A 19,660-nucleotide genomic window follows, 5' to 3' on the forward strand; every position below is an offset into this window, starting at 1 on the left:
TCCCTGGTGCAAATCCTGCACATTTTAAGAAATCCCAGACATCAACTAAAAACTAAGAAAGCTGGCTTGAAGTACAAGAACTCTTTTCAGTCTAGAGAGGGTAATGATTACACTTAGAGACAGTCTAATGAAAAAGCATCAATGCAGTTTATTTCAATGATTCTAATTTATGAGAATAACTTCTTAATGCTACATCAGAAGTCAATTCATCAATACTAAATTTGGAAAGCATAAGCAAGAAAGACCCAACATTTTATTGGGACTACACAATTTATCACAGTACTAGGCACCATTCTAGAACAAAAACAAGAACACAAAATTGAAGTATGAATGATAACATTCTTAAACTCTAGGGGATCCAGGAACCTCTAAAAACTGTATACAAAAAGTTGTGTAGTGTGTACACTTTTCTGGGGAGAGGTCCCAGACCTCCAATCAACTTCTAAAGGGGCCCAAATAATACAGCATAGGTTACAATTCTAATCTCCTTCTCTGTATCTTCAGTAGTGGAAGCTGTAAAGCTCAGCAAGTTCACTCTTGCACATCTACTAATCAACTATCATGAAAAGAAGGTAGAAAGGAAAACAAAAGTAACTTTCAAGGACTGGGCAGGAAAAAACCTCCTAAGTGCTGTTTACCTTATAAGTTCAGTAACATGTTCTGGTTTAGAGAGGAGAAATAGGGACCTAAGGAGTAGTATAAGCTAGAAGCAAGGAGATTCCTATGAGATTTTTCAAATCCTTAAAAAAACTAAACTTAGGTATGAATAAAGCAATAGCAAGAATTTAAAATGCAATTTAACTCAAGTCCAGTTTTCAGTTTCTGCATATTAACAACTTATTTTTATTTTTGAATATCACAAAATTCAATCAGAATACTTTAAAAAATATTCTGCATGCATTTAACAAATCTGACAAAGGATGAGTATCCAGTTTACTTGCATTATACTATTAAGTTTCAACTTAAGAGCCAATTAACATATATTTAAAATCATTAGGTATAGGAAACAATGAAAATGTTCATTAATCCGATGGCATCTTACTACTATGCACATGTTCATGTTAACACTACTAGTAATTACCCTGGAGCATAGGCAAAATGTAGATCGAGGAACAGCCCTCAAAAGTAAATTTAAGGGATTAAATATCATTATCATCATCATCATCACTGCTGAGGATAAAGCTGCTGCCTGTGGACAGGGCCCCTTCTTCCTGAACATTCCCCAAATCACCCACAGTTCCTTTCTCATCAGAATCATCAAACAACTTCTCACAGGAATCTTCATCAAACAACTTCTCATTGGAATCATCTTCAAACATGTTTTCATCTATACCTTCTTCTTCACCCTCCTTTGCATCTACTTCATCTTCTTTTTCATCTGAGTATTCAAACATCTTTTCATCTCCATCATCTTCCTCCTTTTCATCAGCATCTTCTTCATCTTCTTTTTCATCAGGCTCATCATCAAAAACTTTTTCGTATGTATCTTCCTCTACTTCCTTTTCATCAGATTCTTTGTCAAACTCTCTCTCAGAGCCTTCCTCTTCAAACACTTTTTCAGAGCTATCATCATCAAATTCTGATTTCTCAGAGTCATTTTCTTTTAACTCTTTTTCGAACACGTTTTCATTAAACTCCTTGTCACAGCCATTCTCATCGAGCTCTGTTTTGAGGCCGTTTTCTTCAAATTCTTTTTCAGAGCCATTTTCGAACAGCTTTTCAGGGCAGTCTTCTTCAGATTCTCTTTCTGACTCATCTTCAAACTCCTTTTGGGGGCCATTCTCTTCTCCAGACTCCTTGTTGGGGCCATCTTCCTCAGACTTCTTTTCAAGGCCATTCTCTTCAAAATCATTTTTGAGCCGCTTCTTTTTGGATTCTCTTCCACGGCCATTCATTTCAGACTCTTCTTTAGGACCACCCTCTTCAAACTCTATTTTGGGACTGCCTTCTCCAGACTCTCTTTCAAGGTCTTCGTGCTCTCTTTTGGGGCAGTCTTTCTCAGACTTTCTTTCAAGGCAGCCACCTTCAAATTCTTTTTGGAGGCAACCTTCTTCCTCTTTTTGGGGGCCACTTTCTTTACCATCTTCTTCAAATTCTCCCCCATCTTCTGTTTTTTCAAACTTCTTTTCATCTATAGGTTCTTCAAATTCCACTTCAGCTGGAGCTTCTTGAACATTCATTTTAGATGTGCTGGGGTGCTCTGAAAAATGCCTTACTCTAGAAGGCCCTGCTCTTTCTGAAGCACAAATGGAATTTGAACGCTGAAGACCTTTATTGGCCTCAGGAGTATTGAGGAAAGCCTCCCATCCTTTCAGCCTTTCCTCCCTTTCTCTTGTGGTCTCCTCCACCTGTGCATAAATGAAAATTACCATTAAAATAAGTTTTAAGATGAAAGTTGTATCTCTGAACATTTCTAATACTGATAAAAGTATCCTGATTTTATAAGGCACTGCTTAGGAAATCAAAGCAATTTCCTATCTTTGGTTTTCAAAATTTTACATCATTTTAGTTTTGGGGGGTAAAAAGGAGGGAGGGAGGGAGATGGGGGACAGGGAGAGAGGGAAAGTGAGAGAGAAAGAGAGAAAGAGACAGAGAGAGAGGGAGGGAGGGAGAGAGGGAGAGAGGGAGAGAGGGGGGAGAGGGGGGAGAGGGGGAGAGGGGGGAGAGAGGGAGGGAGGGAGGAGAAGAGAAGAGAAGAGAAGAGAAGAGAAGAGAAGAGAAGAGAAGAGAAGAGAAGAGAAGAGAAGAGAAGAGAAGAGAAGAGAAGAGAAGAGAAGGGAAGGGAAGGGAAGAGAAGGGAAAGAGAGAAAGAAAGAGACATTGATTTGCTGCTCCACCTATTTATTCGTTCACTGGTTTATTATTATTGTCCCTGACCAGAGATTGAACCCACAACCTTGGCATATCAGAACAATGCTCTAAAAACTTTATATCTTGATTTACTAGAGTTGATCTTAGGATCATTTAAATAAATGCCCAACACTCTAATACTGCAGAAATGTCTCATTAATGAAAAAGTTAATATTTGAACTCTGCCTGTACTTTAGGACAGACAAAAAAAGAGAAACATTTTTTGGTTTAACATGTCCTTTTCTTATCACTATACTGAACAAGCCTCAAATTTACACTTATAAACTGAAAGGCTGAACATTTTGCTTTCTATGCTCTGAGTGGTAAGTATTATTTAAAAGTGCTACTATAATATTTCACAGATTAAATGAAATCCAAACATTATCTGAAGGACGGCTAGATCAGTATTTGTTGGTAACAAACTATGTTCCCCTGGCAGTTGCAGAATTTACCTGATAATCTGTAGTTCCATCCCATGCTTGGGCAGTGATTTGGCGGCCACCAAACCACCGTCCGTCAAGGGTTTGAATACAATGATCAGCTTCCTCTGGATTCCTGAAGGATACAGAGGCTACACCATCTGGATGTCTCTAAAAAGATAAGGAACAAAAAGAAGAAATAAATGAGAAAATTCAAAATAAAACATACACATTTGACTAAGCAGTTAAGTAGCAGTGTTCTTTCTGATAATGTGAGTTAAGATTCTATATATGAAGACTTTCTGCCCTTTTACCCCATCCAGTGACATGCAGCTAGCCTTTTCTTTAGCTTGTTTTTAGCAAGAATGAAACATGATGTCCTTGGAAATGTTTCTGCTGACAACACTGTCTAGCACAGGCAAGACAGCATAGACTCTAAATGGAGACTCTAAAGTTGAACAGCCCTGGGATTCAATCCTGGCTCTGCTACTTAACAGCTGAGTGACCTTGGGCAAGGTGTTCAATCTCTAAACTTTCAGTATCCTCATCTGTAAAATGGGTATAATAGTACCCACCTACCTCAAAAGATTGAGGATTAAATGAGGTAACACGTAAAGTAGCTTGTAGTACACAATAAACAGTGACTCTTTTTTCATTATGCATCAATTTTGGAAGTAAAAAAAGGGTGAGAAGGGGAACATACAAGAAAATATATTTTTCTTAATTGTTCTTCTCCAAATATAGAGGAGAAGAATCATTCAAGAGGGGGTAAATGTGGATAAGCATGAAAATGTAAGATCTGACACATTTTTCTTATACTTTCTTAACCTGATCAGATACTCTAGAGTGATGATAAAGGGAACTAATCACAGCATTCCAAGTCTATCAAAGTCTTGACTTATAATCCATGTCCATCTAGTTATTGCTAACAGGTGACTACCACCAAATAGACCTACTATATAAAAACAATCTAAAATTTGGGGCATACTGACTTCTGGTAATAACTTTTAACTGGAAGAATGATTGCTTTAGAAATGTCCAAGTCATCAACTTACATCAAATAGAAGGAGCTTCTTAATTTGTCCAAACTTTGAACACTCTACTCGAAGATCTTCTCTGATCTCATTCAGCACCAGTGGATCATCCTGCAAAAATACATGGTTCAAACGAGTTTGCCCCTTTCTTTAAATACAAATCCAGAGAACTGAATTTCTTGCTTTGATATACCAACAAATAAAAAAAGGTTTTGCTCAGTTATGTTTATCTGTAGTCTACAAAATTTAAAATAAAATAAAAATCAAATGAACTTAAAGTTCCATGACTGCTGGTACTACCACAGGTCTGCCCTGCTTTTAAGACAGAGCGAATGGGCAGCTACAGGAGGCAGCAGTAGGAGTGTACAATGGCAGAGAAGGGAAGTGGACTGGAAATCCCAAATAACAGCAGTTCTAAAAGCAGGAGGAGTCCTGTGGCACATATTAAGTCAGACACTGCATGGCCATGAATGACTGTGCCAATGAGAGCCCTTTGCTTTCTGTTTTGCACAGATTCCTATTTACAGAAATGTTTCAATGGAGAAAGATACATCCCTTTTACTGACTAAATGTTCTAAGATTGTTTGTTGTGTTTCCAAGATTCTATTTTAACTCACAGAGTAAACCTCCTTTATAAAGATTCCTGTTCATCTTGTCTCCTACACATTGCACCAGAGCCACACAAATAAGGAGCTGGTATTAAGCACACAACAAAACATGTTTTAGCTGTTGCTTTCTTGAAACTAAAATCTATTAAAAATATTCAAACACTGCTGCTTCAGTTCAGGTGGACAACCCCTCCTGCCTCCATGTCCCCCCACCAATAAAAGGTTTTAAGATTTCCTGTAGGAATTAAGAAATCTTTCACCAAGTCTCTATGCATGAAAAAGACTCATAAATGTTACATCGTCAGCTTGAATTACAACTACATGCAAGTATAAACAAGTATATCCTACCTAGGATTTTTTTAAAATATTTTTATTTATTTATTTTTAGAGACAGGGGCAGAGAGGGAGAGAAACACGGACACAAGAGAGAAACATAGATTAGTTGCCTCTCAATCTGGCACCAAACCCACTACCCAGGCATGTGTCCTGAAGCTGGGAATCAAACTGGTGACCTTTTGCTTCACAGGAGGATGCCCAGCCAACTGAGCCACACCAGTCAGGGCCCACCCAGGAATTTCTATTGAAGTACAAGACATACATTTAGAAAACATTTAAATTCATCTAACTCAGAGGTTTTTATATTCCTCATCAACAACAAAAAAATGCAAAAAAATCCAAAAAGTAGCTTTTCCCCTTCTACAGTTCTCTCAAAAGGCAAAACAAAACAAAACAAAAAAGAAAAACAAAAAAAACAAAAAAAAAACCCTGGTAAGCAGTCATTAAAATAAAACTTAAAATAAAAAATATCCTATAAATCGGTGGCTTCTGAAACTACAGCTGGGAGGACTCTGGATTTCCCTCACTTATAAATTCTAATTTTGGAAAAGAGGCCAATTTGTTTTATATATAATTATCAGAACTGAAAGGAATGGGGAATGGAGCATAAAAGTCATTTGGTAAAGTCATGTGGTGGCTTTTCAGTACGCGCATGTGTGGTTAGCTCCTAGCAGACTGTGTGCCTTCCGAAGGCAGGAATCATGTTTACATGAGTTTTCTGTGCCTCACAGAACATAGCACTGTCTTTTACATATAGTGAAAAGTTGATAAAAGCTTTGCAAAGTTTCATAAACTATTCCTAACACTTCTATTTTATTCACTAAGAGAAACCAGGATTATATTAAAAACAAACAAAACCTGTTTCAAAATACTTAACAATTTAAGTGTGATTCCACTGGGGGAGGAGGGGAACACTGCCTTTATTTCTATATCAAAGTCTAATGCTTTTCCTACGAGGATATCAAATTTTTGCCAGTCTTCCCAGACCTCCATTTTCAGTTATACCAGTTTGAAAATAATTAATGTATCTTCACTGCTTTATAGTATCCTGAAGCTTAAAGATAATTAATAATCCCCTGGTCTAGGAAAACTCCCGAACATACCTAAGCATGGAAATTTTCTAAAGACAACACTTTGCAAGCAACAGACCAGAGACTAAAATCAGACTGATACACTGAACCCTCCTGCAGGGTGCAATGCTCATAACTTTCCAGGGTGGTGTAGTGTTTTGTTTTCCTAGCAAAAAATAGGCCACATTTCTTATTTCTTTCTAACCTAAACTTACACTGTCCAAGATGGTGGCCATTAATGACATGTGGCTGGTTAAGTACTTGAAATGTCACTAGTCCAAATCGAGTTGTGTTACAGGTGTGAAACAAACATTGTATGCTGAAGCTTTAGTACCAAAGGGGGAAAAATACAATATAGTTCATTAATATCTTGAGTAATGCTGAAATTACATTATTTTGGATAGATTGGGCTAAGCAAAATCCATTATTAAAATTTCCCCTCATGTAGCTCAGTGGATTGAGCATGGGCCTATGAACCAAAGGGTTGCAGTTTGATTCCCAGTCAGGGCACATGCCTGGGTTGCAGGCTGGGTCCCTGGCAGAGGGTGCGCAGGAGGCAACCACACATTGATGTTTCTCTCCCTCTCTTTCTCCTTCCCTTCCCCTCTCTCTAAGAATGAATAAATAAAATCTTTTTTAAAAAAATTCCCCTCTTTCATGTTACATTTTTACTGTGGCGATTAGGAAAGTTTAAATTACACATGTGGCTCACATTATATTTCCATTGGACAGTAGTGTTATAGACAGTGAGAAACCTACCTTTGCACCTGAGTTTTAATTCTTCATTTCTTGGTATTCAAATTTGCCAGGCAAAAATTTTAAAATAAGGCTTTGAATTAAATACTGAAAACCCTCTGAAGTTACATTAAAAATATTAACCTTCACATTGTTCATCCTGATACCAAAGACTATTTTTAGGTATTTTGCTTCCAACACTGGTCACCTATTTGGAAGAAAAATATATTCCACTCCCCAAATCTAACTTCTTTTTCACACCCCAGGTAACTCAAGAATTCAGTTTTTGTTTTCAGTACAAAGCACAGTGATAATGTTTATTCTTTTTTAAAGATTTTATTTACTTCTAGAGAGAGGGGAAAGGAGGGAGAAAGGGAGAGAAACAATGATGTGTGACCGTAACACTGAGGCAACTGGAGCCTGGCCTGCAACCCAGGTACATGCCCTCAACAAGAATCAAACCCATGAACCTTCGGTTTGCAGGCTAGTGCTTAACCCAGTGAGCCACACCAGCCAGGGTGATGATGTCCATTCTTAAAATTAATATAGAATCACCAGTCAAATCAAACAATCCCTCAAAACGTCCAATGAAACCAGGTTTTCCTGTTGAACAGGTCTACAATGAGTTATATAATGTCTATGCCAACGGTGTCCAGCGAAACTACCTGTGGTGACAGAAACGAGTATCTGCATTATCCAGTATGGTAGCTACTAGCCACTTGTGGCCAGTACAACTGAGGAATTAAATTTTTAGTTTTATGTCATTTAAATCTATTTAAATTTAAATAACCACATGAAGCTAGAGTCTACTATTTCAGACAGATCTACATTGATACACTTTGAGGTTCATCCAGAGACACTGAACAAAAAATAAGATTGTCTGCAGTCACTCTGACTGACAGGCTCTCATCAAGCTCAGCAGACCACATAAGACCTTGGTCAAGACAGGTGGGCAAACAAGGACAGCACCAAGGTTTTCTCTATGTGAAGAAACTGAAGTCCACTACTGCTCTCCCAGCCTTGGTGGCATAAGTGCCTAAAAAGGACACTTTCCTTTATTTGCGAAGATGCTAAACAGAAAATGTTTTATCCATCTAGGAATGAAAAATACTCTGCCTTGTGAGTAACAGTGGTTTCATTCAATTATTCATTCACCTTTTCTTCATATAAATACCAAGCGCCTATTAATAAGTACATAATGAGAGCCTACTCTGTGCTAGGCCCAATTCTAAACATGGGGAATAGTAACAGCCATCAAACAAGATAGAGCCCTGGCTCTCGTGAGCTCACATTCTAATAGAGGAGATCTAATTATTTCAGACAATAATAAATGCTATGAAGGAAACAAAGTGGGATAATATAAAAGCTGTATAACTCTCAAAATTTACACTAAACCAGTAAGGGTGATATTTTTGTTTCAAAACCATCAAGAATTTATAAGCATGAAACTTCTATTCTTAAAAATATTCACTGGAGGGGATTTCTAGGAGTCAAGGTAGAATAAATGTGGCTTTTTGGAAGAAAGAATATTTGTTAAGGTAGAAAAGCTATGTCTGGCCAGGGTGATAGCTAAACTCAAATAAGGTGTCTCAATGAGCAAGGCAGGAGGTGGAAGCAGAAAGAAAAAAACAATGTAATTAACATAACAGACTCCTACTTGCTGAGGTTCCAGATACTCTCAATTAGGTTTGCACTTATGTTCCACATTGAAGTGTTAGGAGTATGGAATATGTGAATTAAGGACTTCAAGCCATAAATATTAATAGGTCTCATAATTAAAAAAACAGTAATTTACTAGTGGGGTAAAATGATAGGAATTTTAGGCAATTCTGGAGTTGTACCTAGTAGACTAGATACCACGATCCATCTATGAATTCCTTTTAAAGCCCAACTGGCAAGGACTGCATTTCAAAACACATTTAGTGTGCATGTGTACATGTGTTTTTAAGCATACCTCATTATCACTGTAAGTCTAAAGCAGCTCTGATATATTGAATATTTCTTTTTTTTAAATATTTATTTTTTCAGAAAGAGGGGAAGGGAGGGAGACAAAGAGGGAGAGAAACATTGCTCAGTTGCCTCTTGCACGTGCCCCCAACCAGGGATGGAACATACAACCCAGGCATGTGCCCTGGCCAGGAATTGAACCAGTGACCTTTCACTTTGTGAAACGATGCTCAACCCACTAAGCCACATGTTCAAGGTTCTTCAGTACTTTAGTCAGAAGACACATAAAAAATCATGAATAGACCACGTGTGTCTTCCCAATGATCTTAAAAGATATACAGACTCCACAGGTGCACAGTAAAGCTGATCATATCACTATTCACCCAAGTGGAGCTCAACAGACAATCTGGAGAGCCAGTATGTAAGGGGGCTAAAATGAAATTGCCATTTTGACTGTTTAAATGCACGAAAGGAACAAGGGTAGGCTTTGGTTGCAACTATATCATTCGTAAACCTGGAATTTTACATTATGAACATTTTTTCTTATATGTAACTTATTTAGTTTCAGAATCCAGGAAGATAATAAAGAATTGTTCTTCCACAAATAATCCCATTGGTTTATGCCAAAAGTGACAGATAAGAACAAGAAGCAGAATGCAACATGAGGTACCCTGATGGCAAGTCACATTCCTTACACCCCTTTAGTAGCTCTTCTTCCTTTATTTGCTTTCATTTGTTGTTCTTGGACTTTTACATGGACATTAATAGTATAAACTCCACCTAATAGCCACTAAAGACTTTTGTAAAAATCAGATCCTGGAAAAAAAAACTTCGATATTTAAAAATTAGCTATATTTCACTAACCTAAGAAGGCAAAGGACTAAACTTTTAGTTCTAAAGTGAAGTTTTCACTTCCAAATGTGAAACTGGTCCTTCCCAACAAAATAAACTCATACTTGTTGAACTGCACAAGCAGCTACCATAAATCTCTTAATGATTATATTTTTGATAATTTCCTATACCAAGTAGTTGCCATTTTGGGCCACAGTATGGATATTAAACAGTCTTACCTGCAATACAATTAAAAGAACACGGGCAAACATGGGAAAATCTGAAAGCTTTGATACTTGACTACATTCTCCTACCTTGAGGACTACATAAATGTGTAAGACACAACAAAGGAAAGATGGGAGGAGGCAAGCTCTGGGCTCCCTTGAAAGAAGGCATGTCAATGCTTCTATCAGTAAGAATTCTGTACCCTACCTCAAAATCCATAGGATGAAACATATTTTTGATGATGACGACTCGCTCATGGCGCATTCGGGATGGCGCATCCCTTCTCTCAGGTCTCCAATCCAACTGCCTAAGGTCATAAAGTAGAAATAATCTTTTATTGAGTATTTAATAATGATAATTGTTTGATTCCAAAATAACAATGTATATTTTAGTCACAGTTCATTCAAAGAACTTTCTGGAATAAAAATAACAGGCAGGTGAAAGATGGACCCAGTATCTGAGATGCCTGAAATATACAGGGTGGGGCAAAAGTAGGTTTACAATTGTGAGTACATGAAACACAGAGTTTATTCTTATATTATTATTTCTTGTATTATTTTCCATATGAACAGCTATAAACCTACTTATGCACTGCCCTATATATTTCTTCAGAATTGCTGTCTGGTTACAAATATTCCAATGAGATTCCTCAATAACTGCTAATTTTCCAGTATGTAATTGTATTGGTTTTTAGGCATTTTATGATTATGATAAACTGCACTGAAATATATAAAACTATTCATTCTTTATTGTTACAATCTTAAATTTTACTGATGTTTATAAAAATCATATGTATCTATTTTAATTATCCCTGTAAGAACTATAGGACATCACAACTAAATGTTTTATGATCATTTTATCAACAGTTTAAGCAGTGTTAAAAGTGTTATCAGCACTCACTCTGATAAAAGTACCTAGCATTTTGGCTAATTTCTTAAAACTAGCATATGACAAAACACATATTAAACAAATAAATTAACAGAAACTTGATGGCATTATGTATATACTACATATGATACACAGTAAATACAATGAAAAAAACCTATCATTTCAAATTTGTAATTTCTACTACAAATCTGTATGTAAAAATTTAGCTCCTGGTGTAGCTGATTTCAACCTACATTGAAAATGAACTAATGGCTGTAGTATACAAGCTTATACTGTTATTTATTCTAATGTTCAACATCTTCCGAAGACATAGCTGTCTTATCTCATTTAAGCCCCCAATGTATTATAAATGAACACCCCAGAAAATGAAAAACACCACTGCTACCAAATCATCCTATGGTACAGATTACTGAAGGTTTCTGATGACCTAATAAAATTCTTTAAAAATAATTTGTAGGCATATTTGATAGAACAAAACTTAGGTGCCTATTACCAAAAGCATACTCCAGAATATTTACATGAAATCTTTCAAAGAGGAAAAGAAATAACACAAACTTTTGTTGCTGAGACAGCTTTTTCTTATAGTCCTTGCACTTCTTCTTCTTCTTCGAGGCATCATATTCCCCCTTTAGCTGAAACTTTGCTAATTCAACATGCAATTTGTAGCCTCGAATTTCATCTTCATCCAAAAGTTTTAATGCGAGATCCACAGATTCCCTCTTTAAAAAGGGAAAACAAGACACAGTCAGCAAGGCACAGACTGAAATAAAACTTCAGGAGTTCTTTTAGATGAATGATGACTAAACATGCAATGATGATTTAAACATACCTAACCACCATTTTGGGATAAGGAACTCTAGAATGCATACCAGGAAACCTGCGTTCAAGACATAGCTGCCCCCAACCAGCCATGTGAACTTGGGCAAGTTATTCAAGCTCCCTGAGCCCGTTTTTTCATCTGTAAAATGGGAATAACTATGCCTTCATCACAGGGTTCCTAACAAAATTAAATGGAATACATATTAAGGATAGCGACTGGCATATGGCAGTTGTTCAATAAATTACACCATTATTGGAGTAGTTTTGCTTCTTGGACTCTCCATTTCTCAACTACAGAATAAGGCAAATGAACTTGCATGATTTCTAAGGTGCATTCCAGTTTTAAAATTCTAAGATATTCCTTCTTAAAAGACTAGATGGCTCAAGGAACAGGGAATAGCACAGCCAGCCTTTAATTTTTTTTGTTCACCAATTAAAATGTAGGTCTTTAACATAATGGGAAGTAGATAATGATTATCTGACAGCTTGTACATTAGACACATTGAGGATTCTGAGTCTTCTACAAAAGGGGCAGTTGTCAGTTCTACAGTCAAAAATCTGAGAACCTGAAGAGAACACAAAAGGACAGCTGAACACAGCTGCATAATATAATATAGATCCTGGAGCAATTAACTATATCCTTCTGGGATTCAATTTACTGGTCTGCCAATCTTACAGTTTTATGGATCATAAACTGTACACACAGAGTCTCAAAACCCCACTTTTTATGTTAAAATACAATCAAACCCCTAAGAACCTGTTCACAGATTTTTAATAATCCTTGTAAAACTAGCCATTTGAAAATTATATAACTACCTTCCTATAACGCTCACACCCATGTCCCATTCCCACCATGTTCAAAAATTAGGTCAAAACCTTCTCTCCCAAAAGGCTGTCAGCTTAATCCTACTCCCTTCTGATTTCATTGAAATGCTGTATACACACAACACATCTGTGCTGTTGGTACTGCTGTTTTATCACTTTGATTTTACTTCACAATTATTTTCACGTTCTATGACATTTGTATGTCATCGTCGTGCCCATCTCTTTATACCCTGCAAAATGGGTATCGCCCATTTCTAAGATGATAGGTGTTCCAGAGAAATGATGAGTGCCTTTAACACTGAGCTTTTCCTGTGCATTTATGATACCATAAATATAGTTCTGCAAATTTCTGTTAATGCCATTCTCTCCCATTAAAAGATATTCGGAAACAGTAGGCATAAGCTATAATTTCCTTTATGGTGTAACTCAGGGGTTAGAAAACTTCTTTTGTAAAGAGCCAGTTAATAAATATTTTAGGCTCTGTGGGCCACATGGTCTGTGCTGCAACTACTCAACTCTGCTGTTAAAATATGTAAGCAGCCATGGACAAATGGGTAAATGAATGAATGCAGCCATGTTCTAAAACTTTTACTAACAAAAACAAGTAGTGAGCTGCAGTTTGCTGATCCCTGGTCGAATTCATTCAAATGGGCAAATAAAATATTACTGGCTTCCTTTCCTTCTGTATTTTTTTAAAATGTGTTGTGAATTGATTATAGGCATACACTCTGAAAGAGATCTTTGCAGTGAGAATTCTTTGAAGACAAAAGCACTTCAGTCATATAACTTACATAATACTCTGACCCGATACTTTACTTTCTTAGATGAATAAGTGAAAAACCTATCAAGGTGATACATGCAGGCACAATCTAAAACTGCTTGTAGTCCTTGCACTTCTTCTTCTTAGAGGCATCATATTTTGAATAGTTCTTCATCTTAGTAATCATCTATACAAAATGGTTCCTGACTTAAAAATGGAGATCAAAGACACTTATCTGACCATATAACTAACCTTCAAATAACAGCAAAGCCCATCTCCTTTAAGATTTCCTTGATTATCTTTGTAAAGCTTGACCTTAAATTCTTCTGTTTGAGGATCTCTCATAATAATGCCAAACTTGGACATGAGCTGTATAAATTCATCCACTGTAATGTCTGGAGGCAAACCTATTAACATTAGGACAAATTTTTTAAATGTATAAAGGCATCTAAATAAAGGTGAAGGTTACTTTGCATTCTACAAATTAGAAAACTACAACTTAGATGAGCATAATTTTGATTTTCCAAATGTACGCAAAATCTCACAACTATAGAATTGAGGAAATTTCATGTTTTAATGTATTCAAACATACATTAAAATTATGCTTTGCTGAAGCCTTGTAGCAATGAATCTGAAGGGACAAAGTGCCATAAGTTACCTAAACCAGACAAAAAGGATGGCATGCAAATTTATACATACTTAATCTTTCTTAGTTTGGTCATAAACAACAAACATATTCCTCACTAATGTAAACAGTTCAACAAAAGATGACACAATAATAAAGACTTTAGAAAAACTGAAAACAAAATAATTTGTGAAAAATATCAAAATCAAGTATTTTCTACTCTAAATCTGTTTAAAAAGGTATACGCACCAGACACGTATACATTTGTATTTCTGTCTTCTTCAATATGAAACCATCCTAAAAATCAAAATGAATAAATAAAACACATGCAACAAAAGGTAAAAGTCACATTATAATATCTTGACAATGTGGCAGTGTCTTAAAACTTCCAGGAACTCTTTTACCCTTAGAACAAGATAGACTAATTCAAACCACTGTCTGGCTTTCAAAGTAGTATTTGGATCTTTTGACGCATAATTAGTTTCAGAACCCTATCTTAAGAAAGAGAGTTAGTTCATCTTTTAAAAAAAAATGATGGAGCCCTGACCGTTGGGGCTCATTTGGTTGGAAGTCATCCTGCAAAGCAAGGGGTCGCCAGTTCAATTCCTAGTCAGAGCACATGCCTGGGTTGCAGGTTCAGTCCCTGGTTGGGGCACATACTAGAGGCAACCACACATCGATGTTTCTCTCCCCCCTTTTCTCCCTCCCTTCTCCTCTAAAAATACTAAATAAAATCTTTTTAAAATTTTTAAATTTAATTTATTGAGATATTACTTAATAAAATTATATAGATTTCAGATATACAATTCTATAATACATCATCTGTATATTCGATTGTGTGTTCACCACCCCAAATCAAGTTTCCTTCCATCACCATTTATCTCCTCTTTACCTTCTTCTACCTCTCCCACCTACCTTTCCCTCGGTAATCATGTACTGTTGTCTGTGTTTATAAGGTTGGTTTGTTTGTTTTGCTTAATCCCTTTTCCTTTTTCACCCGGCCTCCTGCCCCTCCGCTGACAGCTGTCAGTCTGTTCTGTATCAATTAGTCTGTTTCTATTTTATTTGTTAGTTTATTTTGTTCATTCAATTACACTTATAAGTGAAATCATATGGTACTTGACTTTCTCTGACTGGCTTATGTCACTTAGCATAATATTCTCCAGGTCCATCCATGCTGTCACAAAAGGTAAGAGTTCCTTCTTTTTTATGTCTGAGTAGTATTCCATTGTATAACTGTACCACAGCTTTTTTTATCCACTCACCTACTGATGGGCACTTGGGCTGCTTCCACATGTAGGCTAAGATTCTGATACTACCTTAAAAAAAACCCTCATCCTTGAACTGACTTTAGGCCTTCACATTAAGTTGCTTCTGACTCCAATCTGTGTTACACATGGCCAAGCTGAAGCAAAGTTGACTTAAGTTCAATTCACTTAAATTCAAAAAGTACAAAAAACAACCTTACTAATAGAAATTTTGATAATCCCTTAATAATAGCTCTATTTCGTAAAGCAAGCAACAGAAGCATAGAATTGAAACAGCCCACTCAATGCCCTCAATAAGGTAGTGAGAGTCAACATATGAACCAAAATATTTTTTAAAAAATCGTCCCAATGATTCCTTCAAAGCCATTATAATTCTCCAAAAAGTAACTACACACACACACACACACACACACACACACTTAATTTTTACACTCATGTTTTTAAGCTAAATTCACTTGCCTGACTCAGCCTTTCGCTTTTCTCCCCTCTTTTTGGGATCAGTGGGTTCAGGGGCATTTCTTTGTGGTGGTTCCTCTGTGGGGCTAGCACTAACATCTTGTATATTTGCAGTAGAGCTAGATGCGCCATCATTAGAAAAGCCATAATTCGCTTGATAGGTAGCAATGAAATCTTCAGTGATCTGAACAAGAAATTCCACACACACATTTAGAAAAATTTTTAAATGATTTTCTACTGTAAAATGTTTACACTGTATTAAATTATAGGGTATTCAGTTATACACCCTAACATAGAAGTGTTTCTGCAAATAACTGTAGTGACAAAGTATAAATGCAAGAATAGTCACCTTATACAGTGGACCTATAAACAATTGTTCATATGACCTGGCTGGCGTAGCTCAGTGGATTGAGCGCGGGCTGGGAACCAAAGTGTCCCAGGTTCGATTCCCAGCCAGGGTACATTCCTGGGTTGCAGGCCAAAACCCCCAGCAACCGCACATTGATGTCTCTCTCTCTCTCTCTCTATCTCCCTCTCTCTCTCTCTATCTCCCTCCCTTCCCTCTCTAAAAATAAACAAATAAAATCTTTAAAAAAATTGTTCATATGGAAAATAATATAATTAATAAACAATACAAAAATGAACTGTGTTTCACATGCTAATAACTGCAAACCTACTTTTGTCCCACCCTACAAATAGAAAACTGTGCATAAAATGATAAAAAACAAACCATGGGCACCTGGATTATCCACACAAAAGTCTGAGATAATACTAAGGTTTTTTTACTACTAAAATATTTCAAATGATGTTGGCACCTTTCTAGTTATTTTATTTATAAATTACTACCTGTCTATAGTCTACTTGACTAAGGCAACAAGAACATGTAACAAAGGAGTATCATATAACAATAAAACAGAATAAACCAATAGCCAACCAGTAATCTAACAACAGAATTCCTTTAACTATATAGGTGCACAAAAGTGTATGTACACTGAATATTTATATATTTGTATTCAAAGAGAACAGTATGGACCTTTGATGTGGTATATAAAGAATGCAGCTAACAACAGTAAATCTAAATCCTTGTTTTAACTTTACCTTGAATTAAATCACATTATTATTTACTGACAAAGAAGTTAAGAACAATTCAACTTACATCTATCCTCCTGGCTTTTAGGGAAAACAGCACAATTGTGCAATGCAAGAAGTGTAGTTATATCTTCATACCAATCAATGTTATGCACGCATAGGAATGGGAAAAATTTTAAACTCTAAGTTTTAAGAGATACGGGTTTCCACAGCATAAGATAGAGTCATGAGTTACTGTATTATCAGACTATTTTTTTGAATTTAAATATTTATTAGATTATTTTGTTATACTTTTAATTTTTTAAGCTTTTAAAAAAAATTTGTATTTTTATTGTTTCAAGTAGAGTTGTTTCCATTTTCACCCCACCATGCCCCTCCAGCTCCACCCATCCCCACCTCCTACCCTCAAACCTACCCCCTTTGGCTTTGTCCATGAGTCCTTTATACATGTTCCTTGATGGCCCTTCCCCTCTTTTTCTCCATTACTGCCTCCTACCTCCCCTCTGGTTATTGTCAGTTTGTTCTTTATTTCAATGTCTCTGGTTGTATTTTAAAAAGAACTCAGAAAGCTGAAGAAACCAAAGGTGCACTGGGGCTGGCACTACAGATGACCCTTGAACAACACAGGGGTTAGGGACGCCAACACCTCATTCAGTTGAAAATGTGCATAAAACTTTTGACTCCCCAAAAATTTTACTACTAATAGCCGACTGTTGACTAGAACCTTACTGATAACGTAAAGTTAATTAACACATATTTTGTATATTATATGTACTACATGAAGCTACAGAAAAGAAAATGTTAAGAAAGTCGTAAGAGAAAATACATTTACAGTACTGTGCTACATTTACTGATACCATAAGTTTATGTCATCTGCTTACAAGATGAAAAAAATATGCATGTTAAGTGGACCCAGTTCAAACCCAGGTTGTTCAAGGATCAACTTTAGTAAATTTAACAATTTGGAGGGATTGGAGCACATACACGTACACAAAATGGTAAAGGAAGAAGTTGAAATAGATAAATTTTAAAGTTCCACAGTAGAGACACAATTTGTTATTACAGGCTTGCAAGTCAATTAGTGTGCTATTGGTATCCTTTTTTCCACCCATGAGATTCTGATTAACAGGATACATTTACTGAGAAGTTTACAGAACTAAGTCTAACATCAGTTATTTTACTGAGATTAGGCTGATATAAAATGCTTAAGAATTTCCAAATACTTGAAACAAATATACACAGATCTTGTCCATCCATATTTTGTGCACCTCTACTCATATTCCTGTGGTTATATGGTTCAAGCATATGTGTCTAGGGACAAAATTTAATAGAAAAGTAGGGGTGTAAAGTTCAACTAGTAATGCTATATAAATGGCTAGTTTTTTTTTTTAATAAAAAGCTGCATTTTGCACATAGCATATAAGCTAAACATATGAATTCCTAGGATAAGTGAGGTCAGGTCCCTAAAAGTAATAGCTACCAAGTTTGTTCTTGGTGTTTTTCCTCTTTGCAATAAAAAGCAGCCACCAATGTAATAACCAACTGTGACCTTCACAGATAAAATTAATGAGGCATAAAAAAACTTTATAATTAAATTACATTTAAGACATGCCCCTAAAGATTTATGTTCCTTTACACATTGGTTCTGCAACAGACACAACAAAAAGAAACACCACTACCATTGGGGACTCTATCCCAAAACCTCGCAAAGAAAATGAGTCTGGTCCAGGAGCCCGCTCTTCAGTGCACCGGTGACACACTCTTACCTTGGGGAACCAAGCCTTCTTGTCCAGGTCCCACTCGTAGGGGGTGTCATCTGGCGGCTGTCCAAAAGAACTGGTTTCTCTATCGGGATCTTTCTGGGTGTCTCCGTCCTTGGTGTCTCCATACAATTCTTGCATTCGCAACTGCTCATCAAAGTCGTTGTTCCCATCCAAGTTGTTGCAGCTCATTTTGCCGACTTAGCCTACAGGTAGCAACCAAGCGCGCAAAAAGGCCGAGATAAAACTAAAGGGGAATAGAGAAATAGAAGTCGGCCGCGCTCGGCCCGCGCCCAGCCGCCCCCCGGCCCGCCTCCCCGCAGCGCCCCAGCAGCCCCCGGGAGTGCGGGCCACACAGCAGCCGCACTGCCCCTTCTCCGCCTGCCCCCGGCGCCCGCCCTGAAGCTCCCCGCCGGGCTGCGCCGCCGCCCACCTGGCTCGCTCCGCCGGGCCTTGGCGCAGCCGCTGGCTCCACAGCGCAGCGGGAGCGCGCACGCGCGCCGCCGCCACCGCCTACCGGGTCTGAGACTACCGAACTCCCGCGGCAACGCGAGGAAATGACTTGAGAACGGCAGCCCGCTCTGACTGACGCAGTCGCCTTGTCGGCACGTCAAGACGTCGCGCGTCGCGCCGACACGCCCACATTGGCGTCAACAAGCGCTAACGCAGGCCTGGGCGTGGAGTACACGGGACTGAGAGCTAGGGTCGCGTTGCTGCCACGCGTAGGTGTCTTTGCGGACCACCTTGGGGCGGCAAGTGGCGCGGGGTGCTACGTCCCGACGTAGGCAGGGTTGAGTCGGCCCGGGGTGGCAGACCGAAAGCATGGGAATATTCTTACCCTGCAGGCGGATGTCGGGGCGCCGCCATCTTGGGGAGGTTCCTGGGGCTGACGGAACCGGATTGTCTTGCTGAGAAAAAGCCCTACCTCCTTTGCCCAAAGGCCCCTCCTCCGTGTGAGAAACATGTATTTTGTTTCTTTCTGATTCCCTAGGATAGGTGTCGGTTCTAGTGCATCTTGATCTTGATAGCCTACGATCCTAGAATGTAGTGTGAGCTTCCATCGTCGTGAATGAGTGGAAGAAGGTGCGATGGGTGGAAGGATTAGCCTTTTCCAA

General features: G+C 37.7%; 1 protein-coding gene across 5 annotated transcripts; it reads right to left on the minus strand.

The window, feature by feature from the left end:
* Positions 1 to 125: 125 nt before the first annotated feature.
* Positions 126 to 19,428, minus strand: HTATSF1 (HIV-1 Tat specific factor 1). 5 transcript variants are annotated; one of them, XM_045839438.1, is made up of 10 exons: positions 19,384 to 19,428; positions 18,552 to 18,792; positions 15,700 to 15,880; positions 14,222 to 14,269; positions 13,600 to 13,754; positions 11,499 to 11,662; positions 10,263 to 10,362; positions 4,325 to 4,414; positions 3,303 to 3,440; positions 126 to 2,348 (listed from the first exon to the last, which is right to left on the minus strand). In XM_045839438.1, exons 2-10 carry the CDS (start codon positions 18,735 to 18,737, stop codon positions 1,140 to 1,142), a joined length of 2,271 nt encoding a protein of 756 aa, XP_045695394.1. In that variant the 5' UTR covers positions 18,738 to 18,792; positions 19,384 to 19,428; the 3' UTR covers positions 126 to 1,139. The 5 variants fall into 5 exon arrangements, with proteins under 5 accessions (XP_045695394.1, XP_045695395.1, XP_045695393.1 ...); XM_045839439.1 differs by having other exon boundaries at positions 18,552 to 18,751; positions 19,384 to 19,414; XM_045839437.1 differs by lacking the exon at positions 19,384 to 19,428 and adding an exon at positions 18,979 to 19,232 and having other exon boundaries at positions 18,552 to 18,751.
* Between the last annotated feature and the right edge of the window lie 232 nt (positions 19,429 to 19,660).

The sequence above is a fragment of the Phyllostomus hastatus genome, unplaced genomic scaffold (assembly GCF_019186645.2).
Source record: "Phyllostomus hastatus isolate PE091 unplaced genomic scaffold, TTU_PhHast_1.1 phas_contig_30, whole genome shotgun sequence".
Lineage (NCBI taxonomy): Eukaryota > Metazoa > Chordata > Mammalia > Chiroptera > Phyllostomidae > Phyllostomus > Phyllostomus hastatus.

Coding starts and splice junctions, on each gene's coding strand:
- HTATSF1 (XM_045839438.1), bottom strand. CDS start 18,737: ATGAGCTGCAACAACTTGGATGGGAACAACGACTTTGATGAGCAGTTG. Junction 13,755..14,221: donor TACAAATGTATACGTGTCTG/GTGCGTATACCT, acceptor TAATGTTAATAG/GTTTGCCTCCAGACATTACA. Junction 11,663..13,599: donor GGCTTTGCTGTTATTTGAAG/GTTAGTTATATG, acceptor CCCTTTTTAAAG/AGGGAATCTGTGGATCTCGC.